We start from the raw sequence: 14377 nt of genomic DNA on the forward strand, positions 1-14377 counted from the left end.
ATTCACTGTCATATTCCCATGTCTCTGTAGTTCGTGGCCCAGAGTAGTTGCTTTATTGATATTTTTTGGGAAGAAAGCGATTCCTAAAGTTCTGACTTATTAAGTCACTTCAAAATTGATCTCAGTATTCTCTGCTTGAACAACTTCAGTGATGGTGAATTCACACTGGCTGGGAAAAAGCTCTTCCATTTGTCAATAGTGGTACATGGTTCATATTCCTCCTACCTCCTGGACACAGATCCGAAATACTGCCCAACATGTGACCTTTATAGTACATAATAACGGTATTTTGCCTTATTTGGAGTTCTATATATCTATTAAGTGAATTTACTTTTTTGGACAGCCATGCCAAGGAGTTTACTCATATTGAATTTATAATTTTTTTTCCTGCATGGATGCATATTGAACCATATCTTTCTCATTTTGTATTTTGTAAAAGAAATAAAGTATTTTAAAGTAACTGCTATTATATTTTAAACCCTCCTAAAATTAATAAAGGTATAATTTGCATTCAGTAAAATTTGCATATTAACTGTACAGTTCTGCTACTTTTGACAAATTTATATATCATGTGACCACTACGGCAATCATGATGATAGTTTTATTGCTCAAAAATATTTCCTAGTGTAGTTTTGTAGTCAGCCAGTCTCCTGTTCCAACGTCTGGCAACCACTGATGTGTTTTGTATTCATATAATTTTGCCTTTGCAAGAATGTCATTTAAAGAAATCATGCAATATGTAGGCTTTTGACTATGGCTTGTTTCATTTAGTACAATGCATTGAAGATTCAATTATATTGTTGCGTTTATCAAGTGTTTGTTCTTTTTTACTGCTGAGTAGTATTCCATCGTGCACAAATACTACAATCAGTTTTATCTATTTCCCAGTTGAGAGACTCTTAACCTGCTTTTAGAAATGTGACTTGAAAATATTTTCTCCCTGTCTTTGGCTAGTCTTTTCAGTCTCCTGACATTGTCTTTTTTTTTACATTGTCTTTTTAAACTTTTATTACATTTATTGGGGTGACATTGGTTAGTAAAATTATATAGATTTCAAGTGTACACTTCTATAATGTATCATCTGTATATCATACTGTGTGTTCACCCCTTAAAGTCAAATCTCCTGTCACCATACATTTCACCCCCTTTACCTTTTACTACCCCACCCCCTTTTTCCTCTGGTAACCACCTCACTGTTGTCTGTGTCTGTTAGTTTTTGTTTGTCTTGTTTGTTTGTTGCTTTCAGGTTTATACCCCACTTGTGAGTGAAATCATATGGTTTTTTACTTTTCTGTCTGACTTACTTTGCTTAGCATGATATTCTCAAGATCCATCCATATTATCACAAATGGCAGTATTTCATCTTTTCTTATGTCTGAGTAGTATTCCATTCTGCATATCTACCACATCTTCTTTATCCAATCATCTATTGAAGGACACTACAGTTGTTTCCATGTCTTGGCCACTGTGCATAATGTTGCACTAATCAATGGAGTACATATATCTTTGTGAATAAATGTTTTCAAAATTTTCTAGTAGATATCCAGAAGAATGATTGCTGGGTCATATGGTAACTCTATTCCTCATTTTTTTTCAGGGACTTCCATACTGTTTTCCATAATGGCTATACCAGTTTACATTCCCACTAGTAGTGTATGAGGGTTCCTTTGCCTCCACAACCTCTCTAACCCCTAGCTATTGTCTTTTGAAGAGTAGATGCTCTTAATTTTGATGAAGCATAATTTTTCAACTGTTATCTTTATTGAACTATGCTTTGACTGTTGTATCTAAGAAATTATTGTTTAACTCAATACAAGATTTTTCTCTTATATATTTAAAAGTGCATAGTTTTAGGCTTCCATGATTGATTTTCAGTTAATTTTTGTATGGGGTGAGAGGTATGGATTGAGATTCATGTACAAATATTTTTACCCTTGTTATATGTATAATCATCTCAGGAACATTTATTGAAATGACTTTCCTTTCTCCACTGAATTACTTTTGCCCCTTCATGAAAAATTGATATTATATGTGTGCATCTAATTCTAGAGACTCTATTGTATTCCATTTATTTTTATGTCTGCCTGCTCTCCCACATCAGACTGTAGTTTTATAGTAAGTTTGGAAATCAGGTAATTGTGAAACTTTGTTCTCTTTTTTCAAAATGTTTTGACTATTCTATTTTATTTGCCTAGCTGTATGAATTCTAGAGTGAGTTTGTTGATTTCTAAAACTATATCCTGGGATTATATTGAATCTCTATATCAGTTTGGGGATAGTCGGTATATTAACAGTTTGAACCTTCTAATCTGTGAACTGTTAGATCATTCCATTTATTTAGATCCTTTTTAATTTCTTTCATCAGTGTTTTGTAGTTTTAGTATACAGATTTTGCACTCATTCATTTGTAAGATTTTACAGATATTCCTTTTTTGGGTGCTATTGAAAATGGTAACTCAAAAATTTAAATTTGTGATCATTCACTATTAGTATATAGAAATATGATTAAATATTTAGATTGACATTGTATTTTTCAACCTTGATCCTCAGCGATTAGTTTGTTGCTTTTTACATTGAGAGGGAGGGAGGGAGGGGGGAAGGTGGAGGAGAAATGAGAAGCATTGGTTTGTTGTTCCACTTATTTATGCATTCATTGTTTGCTTCTTGCTGGGAGGTTGAATCCACAACCTTGTTGTATCAGGATGATGCTCTAACCAACTGTGCTACTCAGCCAGGGCACTTACTAATTAGTTTTAATAGTTTATTTGAAGCTTCTTTGAGAGATTTCCTGTATATACAATCATGTCATTTGCAAGTAGAGACAGTTTCTTCATTTCCAATGTGTATGCTTTTTACTTCTTTTTCTTGCATCTTTATTATATTTTCACTTTCTTTTTTAGCCCATTGTTCTAGCCCAGTGGTCGTTCAACTGCGGCTCGCGAGCCACATGCGGCTCTTTGGCCCCTTGAGTTTTTAGGAAAGGCCAGCTTAGGAGTACCCTATTTAAGTTAATAACAATGTACCTACCTATATAGTTTAAGTTTTAAAAATTTGGATCTCAAAAGAAATTTCAATCATTGTACTGTTGATGTTTGGCTCTGTTGACTAATGAGTTTGCCGACCACTGTTCTAGCCTGTCAGAAACTTTGGAATCATGAAATTATCACCTAGTTTTTTTCACTGCTTATCAATATTTCACCAATTCTCATCCCATTTTGTATTAAAAGTACTGAACCAGATAGTTTTTGTAAAAAAATAAAACAAGCAAACCCACTTCTCATTAAGAGAAATTTCAAATATATATAGATGTAGAAAAATAATATAATGAACATCTTGCACCCATCACAGAGTTTCAGAAGTTATCAACACATGGCCAATCTTATTTCATCTGTACTTCCACTGACTCTCTCTTTGTGCCTACATAGAGACTTGATAGTGAACTCCTCCACTATGTTATGTTGTAAGCTGTCCAAGTTGGGAATGGTGTCTTATTCATAATTTTATATCCAATGAATAGCTCAGCATCTTGCACATAGAACATATAATCAAGACATTTTTGTTGAGCCCTACCAGTTTGGCTCAGTGGATAGAGCGTCGGCCTGCGGACTCAAGGGTCCTGGGTTCGATTCCGGTCAAGGACATGTACCTTGGTTGCTGGGCACATCCCCAGTAGGAGGTGTGCAGGAGGCAGCTGATCGATGTTTCTCTCTTATCGATGTTTCTAACTCTCTATCGCTCTCCCTTCCTCTCTGTAAAAAATCAATTAAAAAAAATTTTTTAAAGACATTTTTGTTGAGATAAATTTTTATGGAATCTCTCACTTTAGCATAGTTTAGAAACCCTTTCTCCCTTTGCTTTTGAAAATCAGTCTAGCTTACTTTGAGGTACTTTTCTATATTTAGTTATTTAAACAGTCTTCTTTTTAAAAGCATTTTCTTTAATACATATGACAAAATACAAGTAATATATTTGAGAATGTCAAAGCATATTAATACGGTATACTAGTACACTCAATAGCCAATTCAAGAACCAGAATTTCACCAATTCACCACAGCTACTGTGCTGCCTCTCTCTTCCCAGAAGTTATATGTATTGTGACTTTTCCCATCCAGAATTTAAATAGTTACATAATTATGTAGACATAACATTCTTAGAAAGGATATTGTTTAGTTTCACTCATTTTTGAGGCTTATAAAAATGCTATTATGTTATGGTTCAGTTTCTGTGAATTATCATTTAAATTAGAGAATTCAGATAATTTACATTTTTTGAAATTATTTCTGGTTCATTTTAAATATACCATCTTACTTTGTTTTTGTCTTATCTGTTTTTTGTTCACTTTTCTGCTTTATCTGACATTTTTTTCTTGATTAATTGAACATTTTTTTAATTCCATTTCACCATCACTTGTATTTTTAGTTAAATCTCTTTTATAATTTTTTTGGTGATTGCTCTAAGATGTAAAATATGTCTTTAAGTCATTATAGTGTATCTTCACATTACATTATACCACTTCACATGGAGTATATGAACCTTATAACAGAATACTTTCATTTCTTCCCTCCCAACTTTTTTACTATTGTCATGCATTTTACTTATATGTTATAAGCCCTGTAATACATTTTTGCTATATATGCTTTTTTAAAGTTAGTAAGAAAAAAATAATTTAAAACTTTATATTTACTCTAATTCTTACCATTTCTGATGCTTTACACTTCTTCATGCACTTCTAAATTTGCATATGATCCCATCCTCCTTCTGCCTAAGAATTTAGTTTAAAATTTATTGCAGTTCAGATCTGCTGGCATTATGTTGTCTTAGCTTTTGTTCATCTGAAAATAGTCTTTGTTTTGCTTTCCTTTATGATGTATGACTTTGCTAAATATAGAATTCTGGGTTGACAGTATTTTTCCTTTGAGCACTTTAATTACGATGTTTCATCACCTTCTAACTCACAAAATTTCTAACAAGAAGTCTGTTCTTCTTTTTCTTGAACTCCAACTACATATGTTAGATTATTTGATATTGTACCACAGCGTTGGATACTCTATTCTGGTTCATCTCTCTCTCTCTCCCCCCCACCCACCCCCCCACCCAGTCACTCTCTCCTTCTCTTCTTTGTTCTTAAGTTGGGAAAATTTTGATTGAACTATCCCAAAGTTCATGGATTCTTCCCTTAGCTATATGCAGTCTACTGATATGTCTGTTGAAAGAATTATCTCTGATATCAAATTATTATTTATAGCTTTTCTATTTGACATTTTTAATAGTTTCCATCTCCCTGCTAAAATGCCTCATCTTTTTACATATGTCATAAAACTTTTCCATTAGATCCTTTAGCATATTAATCATAATTATTTTAAAGTCTCTGTCTGATAGAACTAACACCTGAATTATCTCTGAATCTGATTCTAATTATTGCTTTATCCCTTGGAAATCCTTCGGGTTGTTGTTGTTTTTTTTTTTTTTCGAGTTTTTTGTCTGTCTCATATTTTTTATTGACTATGGGGCATTATTTGTAGACAGGACAGAATGGAGGAGATAGCATTTGTCTGGAAATGGGTATTTCTCTTTGCTCAGACTGTTAATATGGTGGTTTGAATCAATCTAGTCACTTGTTCAACTGAGTTACTGTTTGTTGTTGCTGTAGTTACTCTCGGTGTACCACAGGTTTCAAGTTCCTCCATCAGTGAACAGCTATTACCTTGATTTCCCAGTGGGGTCTGGAGTACTGGACGCTTGTTCTCTGAGCACCTGCTCTCCCCTCAGCTTTCAGGAGTCCCAGTATGACTATGTTGCAAGGGTCTCTCTCCACACTCGTTCCCCTTCCTCAGGGGTAGACTGTTACTGCTTGTTACTGGCTACTAAGTTCGTTGTGGGACCAGGAGATATTTTGGCTCTTCTGGGTCAGTCTTAACTTTAGCCAGGACCTATGCACCTGGGCCGTGTCTATAGGACAGTCTCAGTGTTTCTGCCCATTCTACTGTATCAAGCAAACTCTGCCTTGTATCTCTGGCGGGTACTAGGCAGAAGCATTCCCTGACCCTCCCCTAGGGTAGCAGACTTCTGCTTTGTATTGATGCAGCACCCTGGGACATGAAGATTCTCATTTCTCTGGCCTGGGGAAGACAACTTTGTTTCTACCATGCCCTGGGAAAGTGAGCAGTGGCAGGAAGGGGAGTGTCATCGTCTTTCTTCAGAGGGAGATGGATTTTACTTTTATCTCTTTTCCTGTGCCCTTCCCTGAGTGGCCGAGGTGGTTGCTTTTTGTGAGAGATGGCCCAGGGAAGTGCAAGGTGTTTTGTACCTGCATCCAAGCAGAAGCTGTTCACCTTCTGTGTGCCTGCACCACTGAAGGGAGAGCTCTCCGGTCTCCTGTTCTGCCCCTAATCCTTCCTTAGAGCACTCTGGAAGCCCAGTGGAGGAGAGCAGGTGTGTGAGTACGAACCACCCTATGTCGGGGGCTCCTGGTTATTCTAAGTTTACATGCTAGCTGACAGTTGGCCTTGAAGATTTTATTAACATGTACCTGATTACTTACCTTCTTCTGAAGTGGCCCCCTGTTTTTCTTGCACTCCAACAAAGGGAAAATAATGTCCCTGTCTTTTCTCTCCTTGGAGGGGATTGCCTCTAGTGGAAATTCAGTTCTTGTGGTTGCCTTATGATGACCTCAGCTCCCTGGTGGGTTCAGTAGAAGTTATGATCTTGTATATCATCTGGTTTTTGTTGTCATTAGGATGGGAACAGCATTTTCTTGCAGCTTTCTATAGCTTAAGTGGAAGCAGGATTTATATGGCTCATTTTCTTCACTCAGCATTATATTTTTAAGATTCATTTGTGTTATTACATGTAATTACAGTTCATTTATTTCCCCTGATGTATAATATTCTATTATGTGTATATAGCACAATATATCCATTCTCCTGTAAAAAGGTATGGGGGTTATTTCTAGTTGTTTACTTTCATGAATGACACTGCTTTGAACACTCTTAGTCATATCTGTTGGTGTACATTTGTAAGTTTCTCTAGCTTATATATCTAAGAGGGGTTTAGTTTGATTGCAAGATATGTATGCTGAAGTTCATTCTTACAAAATAATACCTTTGATTTTTAATTTATGCCTCTACATATTCTGAGGGATAAAAACTGCATACACCACTTATATTTACTTTCTTTCCTTTTTGTCATTACCTGTATCCTTTTTTGTTCTTTTTATGACCTCTTGAATACTAATTCCTCTTTTGTTAAAAAAAAAAAATTGGATCTTAGCTTTACCTGTGGCTTATGATTCAGCTCTTGTTTTGCTGGTATTAATTTGCTTGGTATTTGACTCTTTACCAGTGCTGCTTAAAATATTCTGGCTGGAACTCACTATGTTAGCTTACATTGTGTTGATCTATATAATATGACTAGAGGCCCAAAACACGAAATTCGTGCATGGGGCGGCTGTGTCCCTCAGCCCAGCCTGCACCCTCTCCAATGTGGGACATCCCTCTAACAATCCAGGACTGCTGGCTCCCAACTGCTCGCCTGCCTGCCTTTCTGATTGCCCCTAACCGCTTCTGCCTGCCAGGCTGGTCACCTCCTAACCACTCCCCTGCCAACCTGATCAATGCCTAACTGATCCCCTGCCAGCCTGATTGCCCCTAACTACCCTCCCCTGAAGGCCTGGGTCCCCCCCAACTGCCCTTCCCTGCAGGCCCAGTCACCCCCAACTTCCCTCCTCTGCCGACCTGGTCACCCCTAACTGCCCTCCCCTGCAGGATTGATCGCCCCCAACTGCCCTCCCTTGCAGGCCTGGCCCCTCCAAACTGCCCTCCCCTGCTGGCCATCTTGTGGTGGCCATCTTGTGTCCACATGGGGGCAGCCATCTTGTGTGTTGGAATGATGGTCAATTTGCATATTACTCTTTTATTAGATAGGATAGAGGCCTGGTGCACAGGTGGGGGCCGGCTGGTTTGCCCTGAAGGATGTCCCGGATCAGGGTGGGGTTCCCTTGGGGTGTGGGGCAGCCTGGGTGAGGGGCCTGTGGTGGTTTGCAGGCTGGCCACGCCTCCTGGTGACCCAAGCAGAGGCCCTGGTACCTGGGATTTATTTATCTTCTATAATTGAAACTTTGTAGCCTTGAGTGGAGGCCAGGGCTGCAGAAGCTTGGCTTCCTCCATCACCGGGGGCAACTCAAGCCTCCTGCTCTCTCCAGCTCCATGGCCACTGCCGTTTTTGTTGGGATTTATATATCTTCTATAATTGAAACTTTGTAGCCTTGAGCAGAGGCCAGGGCAGGCCAGGGCTGCGGGAAGCTTGGCTTCCTCCATTGCCGGGAAAACCCAAGCCTCCTGCTCGCTCCATGGCCACAGCCATCTTTGTTGGGTTAATTTCCATACTTGCTCCTGATTGGCTGGTTGGCATGGTGGAGGTACAGTCAATTTGCATGCTTCTCTTTTATTAGTGTAGATAACTTTTCATTTTATTCAACCCTTCAATCTCCATCAGCTCTGACTAATTGAGCCACCCTCCTGGCTACTTACTCCTTGGTTTACTGTGTGTGTGTGTGTGTGTGTGTGTGTGTGTGTGTGTGAGTGTGAGAGAGAGAGAGAGAGAGAGAGAGAGAGAGAGAGAGAGAGAGATTATCTGAACACTTGAGTTTGAAATAATTTTCTTAATCCTTGCCCTTTAGCCAGACTTAATTTCACTCTAGAAACTGGTTTAAATAGTCAAGTAGTCACAACCCCAAGCCACATTTCTCTGCTTTGTCTTTGAGGATATTAAGAAAGATAAATCAAGATTTAGATACACAGTTCAGGACAAAGTGATCTATATTTCCCCCCTCAAACTGTAGGCAGCTCAGAGAACTGGCTTCATAATGCACAAATTAAGATTTTTTTCCTGCTTCAGTCTCCTTGCAGTGAATCTATGAACCAGAATTAGAGCGCTCATGGGAAGGCATTACTACTTGGGGCATAATACATATGAGGACAAATTTAGTGAGACTCACTGTTTATGCTACTAATGTCAGTTGTCTGGGAATATGTTTTATTCTAACAGAAATATAGGTAAAGAACAAGGTAGAATTTATGGGAGGTACTAAAAAAAAACTCTTATTTTTCATATACTATGATTTTCATTTTCCCTGGGAAATATTGATTCAAAACAGCTATGAAGAGATAGAATTCTCTTCCCTTGATAGTTATAAAATTAGGAGAAAACATGATCTGTGCTCTCAAGGAGATTAGAATTTAACAAAGATTCATATGCTAACCAATACCAATGGATGCATCAATAAACACATGGTAGAAAACAAATATGAATAAGTAAAGATGCTCAGAAAGCTATAACTCAGTGTTAAGAAATAGTTGGATCAGAATAGGCTAGGCAATGATATTTCAAGACTGAGCAGCCAAATCAAAAGGAGAATGTGGCATGAATAAACATTTCCTTATTCAGATGTTTATTTTTCAAAATGTATCTTTCTATACTGCACACTGGAAGTATTACACTGGACGCTGTTGGTGCCCTGCTGAACTACTCTTTACCAGACAAGTTCATCAGGCCTCTAGCTGTTGTGTTGGCTGCAAAGTGCTCACAGCTGCCCCTCCTCCGGGGAATCATCTCATCAAAAGGAGTGGCTCCCAAAAAGGTAACATTAATTTCACCTGGAAACTTGCTACTACTACAGATTCAGAACCTACTCCAGAACTACTGAATCAGACCCTCTAGGGTGGGGCCCAGAAATCTGTCCTTTGTAGAGCCCCAAGTGATTCTGATTCACAGTGAAGCTTGAGAATGACTGTCCTGGTTGATGGGAACCACCTTGTCTTGGAACCTGGGCACCCCCCCCCCCCACCCCCCGACCCTAGCTCCACAAATGATGACTGATTGATAAACACTTCAAAATGCCAAACTCCTTGCCTCTGGGGTGGGGCACACTACTCTGTGGTATGATTTATACTCCAGAGGAGCAGTCAGCAAACTATGGTTCCTCCTCCAAATCTGTGTTACTGACTTTTTTTATAGATAACATTTTATTAGAACAAACCAGGCTCATTTATTTTATTGGCTATGGCTGTTTACATCTACAATGGCAAGGTTGAGTAGTTGCAGGAAAGACTATCTGGCCCTTTACAGAAAAACAAAAAACAAAAACTGTTGATCCTTATTCTAGAGCAGTGATGGCAAACCTATGACACGCATGTCAGCACTGACACGCGTAGCCATTTCTGATGACATGCCGCCGCTGAGGCGGCCGCATGCCAAGGATGAAACATTTGCTACTCCTGAGGATGAAACATTTGCGAAACAATGTTTTTTCCTCAGAGTGACACACTACCCGAGTTATGCTCAGTTTTTTGGCGAAGTTTGACACACCAAGCTCAAAAGGTTGCCCATCACTGTTCTAGAGTCTTGCCTATTCCCAACCCATCAGACCAACATCAGACTTCACTTGACACCACATCCTGGCTTGGCTCTCTCTCCCTCTCCATTCTGCTTCCTTCTCTCTCTTATGGATTGCATCCAAGTCTTTGCCTCAGGCTCTGCTTCCTGACAATGAAACTTGACAAATATACGCACATGCTTCTTTTTTTTTCCTGCTACTTTTTCTGTGTTTGCATTGGCTTTCAGGGGGCTGTGAAGTTTCCCAGACTTGCTCAACTTGCTCAGTAGGCAGTCCCCTCTTTGTTGGTCTTTTGGATCAGAGATACTCCTCTAAGAAAGGGATGGCGTTTCTCATCTTTGCAACCCCAACTTTTCTTTCTACCACTTCTCTAATAGACTATCAGTGACTGCTTGGAACTGTCTTTACTAACATGGTTTAAGGGTCATATATTAATTTATTTGCATTTATATTTATAGAGCACCAGGAGCTTCCATGAAATTTCTTACCATATGATATCTGATTTGGCCAATGGCCAAGGACCTCTGGAAATACAATGAAAAGTAAAATAAATACTCCAACCACTAGTGATGGTAAACTGTGGGCAGGGGTTGAGATAAGATATTATTGCAGCTCATTAAGTTAAAAATAAAATAGATAACATATTTTGTCTACAGTTTGCTAAATGTCCTATCAAAGGAATTAAGCTTTAAGTAGCACCCAGGCCTGCAATGTCCATCCTAAGTTGTATACCTTCTTAATAATGAAGTAGCACCAGGTTTTTTTTTTCATTATGGTGATGTTTTCATTGCGTGATACTTGCAGTTGATGCTTAGAAAAATATTCATGGTTTCTAATGCAGCATGTTTTAAAATATTTTCTTACAAGACAAAGGAAGTAGGGCTAACACACAATGTGAACAATATAATTAATGTCAGAGTTGAAATAGCAAAAGTCATTTTCTGGAAGGATAAAGAGCTGGAATGAGAGAGAGAGAGAGAGAGAGAGAGAGAGAGAGAGAGAGAGAGACATTAATGAAATAGGATCAAGCATAATGAGGTTGCACTTTAATATTGGCTGAAGATTCAGGCTGGGATGAAGAGAGAAGCGTCTGTTCTTGTCTGTGTTTAGAGACCATGGATCATTTTATAAAGTCTGTGGCTATTCCTCAGAACACAGAAAAGGGATAGTTTTTCTGTCCGTCTTAGAAATGCCTGTTTGCAGGTCAGAAAACCACTGTAGGATTTTCAAATGCATGATTTCATATGGCTTGTAAGAAGCTGCTATATGTGTGGTAGAATGATTTCTTCATCAGAATAGGAATTTTATGAACTAAAGTTTAATTTAGAATGTCATTTGTTGATGAACTTCAGTAAAGTATTTCACATTCGAGGGGCTTTTATCAAAGCCCTTTTCAGCTTTCCAGTTGATTAAAAATCATTGTTGAGCACTAATAGAGTGAATAGTGGAGCTCTCAAGATTTATAATTACATGCTCACATACAACCATTAGATTTTAATACAGTAATTCAAATCTCTCAATGATCAATATAATGGAGTAATAGGTAATAAAACATCACATTTGTGTATCATTTAAAAATTCTCTCAAAGTACATTCCTGACTTGATTTTAACCGCATAACAAAGCTGTAAAGGGGAATAGGTAATTTACTTAATTAATTAACTTAATCAAGCTCAGTATAAACTTAATATAAAAATTAATGTTTATCCCTTTCCCAAGATGTCAACAGAGGAAGAAGAAGAGTCACTGCTGCCGCGGCTCCCAGAGCTGTTCGAAACTAGCAAACAACTTCTGGATGAAGTGGAAGAGACAGCCGAGCCCAGCACTTCCAAGATAATCCAAAAGAAGGTATCCGAGGGGCTAACGCAACTCGAGAAGGCAGCCGAAATGTTATCGCAGCTCGACCTGTTCAGCCGAAACGAAGATTTGGAAGAGATTGCTTCCACAGACCTGAAGTACCTGCTGGTGCCAGCACTTCAAGGAGCGCTGGCCATGAAACAAGTCAACCCCAAAAAGCGTCTAGAGCATTTGCAGTGGGCTCGGGAACACTTCGTCAACTACTTAACTCAGTGCCAATTCTATCACGTGGCAGAGTTCGAGTTGCCCCAAACCAACAACAACCCGACTGAAAATGACACCGCTATTTCATCCGTGGCCCATCCTAGTCTCCTTGCTATGGCCACTAAAAGACAGACTAAAATAGAGAGATACAAGCAGAAGAAGGAGGTGGAGCAGAGGTTGTCCGCAATGAAATCTGCCGTGGAAAGCGGCCAAGTAGATGATGAGAATGTTCGTGAATATTACCTCCTCCACCTCCGAAGGTGGATTGTTATCAGCTTAGAAGAGATTGAGAGCATCGACCAGGAGATGACGATCCTGAGAGGAAGAGGCTCTTCATCAGAGGCATCGACTTCACACTCATCTCTTCCGGACAGGCCTACAGGGAGACCCTTCATTCTCGCTCGGAATGTGACCCAAGCCAAAGTATTTGGAGCTGGTTATCCGAGTCTGGCATCTATGACGGTGAACGACTGGTATGACCAGTATGGGAAATGTGGAACATTACCAGATCAGGGAATACCCGAGACAACATGCGAGGTCAAAAGAGTAACTCAGAGAAAGGAAGATCAGAAACAAAAGGAGAAAGTGGATGATGAGCAAACACACGACCGAGCTCAGGAGTGGGATGACTGGAAGGACACCCATCCTAGGGGCTACGGCAACCGACAGAACATGGGTTAGTCTTCCCACAACCAGACGGGACTATGAGGGGCACATTTTCCCCATGAAGGAAAGCTGTGCTGTCTCCCTCTGCCTGGGTTCCTGCTTCAGCTCTGTACCATGAAGGCAGTGATGTTTAATCTTGCTTTGTGTTCAATAAAGTGTCAAGCAATTAAGTGTGTATTTGTTCTCTAGATGATGAACCAGCAGTTTTGTTTTGGCATCATCATGCTCATCACGATGTATTCCAGTTTCTTAAGTGGAAAGAAAAGAGTATTGAGAAAGGCTATGTATAATCAATGGCTAAATGAATTCTCCTTAAGAAGTAAAAAAGTCTATTCTATTACATGATGAGCCTGTGCAGAAAAAAAATAAAATAAAAATTAATGTTTAATAGATAGTGAAGCCATAGAGAGGAGTATGTGTTTTGGACAAAACCAGAAAAGATTGGGTTCAAATATAAGCTCTGACTCTTACTACCTTTGTAGTATAGATTATGTTATTTGACATACCTAAACCTCATCTTTAAAACAGAAGAATGTGTTATTGAGTAACACCTATGGTTATATATGTAAAGTACTTGGAACAAAGAAAATATTCAGTGAATTTTGCTTCCTTTGCTATTCACTCTCAGATGTATGCCTCTAAATTTTTCAAAAGATTAAAAGCAGCTTCCAAGTGCATTGTATAAAATGGGTAGTTGATGACTACAATAGACATAATGCTATCTTAAAAAAAAATCTACCCCAAAATAGTGCCATTAAACCTAGGTGAGTTAATTGTTAAGGGATGTATAGATTCAGCTATGAGTTTCCAAACATCTAAAAGGAAACTTCATCAGTTACCTGATGTTCACTACAGACAAAAGAAAGCTTGCACATCACACATACAAATAAACCTTTACTTGAAATCAAGGTAAGTGAAGCGAATTTCTGTGGGCCTTTTTAAAACTCTTATTTGCAATCATAGGGGACACTGCCTGGCTACAGCTTTACAAAAACAATAGAAACACTGATGAGACAGTTTCCATATCGACCCTTAGTTTTGCTCAGGGCAAAACTTTGTGTCATCAATCAGTGAAGGCATTTCTATGGAGAACTGAGATAATTTGGTGCAAGTACATTGCTTCTTGATGATCTAACTTAAAATGTACCAAGCTTAGAGAATCGAAGAGGAGTATTTGGCAGGTCCATTAGACTGTCTTTTTCAAGTATCAGATGATTTAAGCCAGCCCTTTGCAGGTGCTGTGTCACAGACAATTCAC

General features: G+C 38.8%; 1 protein-coding gene across 4 annotated transcripts in view; it reads left to right on the top strand.

Annotated features, from left to right (window-relative positions):
- The window catches only part of LOC103292984 (immunoglobulin-binding protein 1-like), a 33160-nt gene extending 19871 nt beyond the window's left edge, over positions 1-13289 (top strand). For 2 of the 4 annotated variants that reach the window (XM_054725237.1, XM_028156958.2), the window contains one exon: positions 12112-13289. In XM_054725237.1, the coding sequence (XP_054581212.1) occupies positions 12112-13134 (1023 nt within the window). In that variant the 3' untranslated portion in view covers positions 13135-13289. Of the gene's footprint in view, positions 1-10890; positions 10966-12111 lie in introns of those variants that run through there. The other 2 variants (XM_028156957.2, XM_054725236.1) reach the window with 2 other exon arrangements.
- The last annotated feature ends 1088 nt before the right edge of the window (positions 13290-14377 follow it).

This window comes from Eptesicus fuscus, chromosome 13, assembly GCF_027574615.1.
Source record: "Eptesicus fuscus isolate TK198812 chromosome 13, DD_ASM_mEF_20220401, whole genome shotgun sequence".
Taxonomy (NCBI): Eukaryota; Metazoa; Chordata; class Mammalia; order Chiroptera; family Vespertilionidae; genus Eptesicus; species Eptesicus fuscus.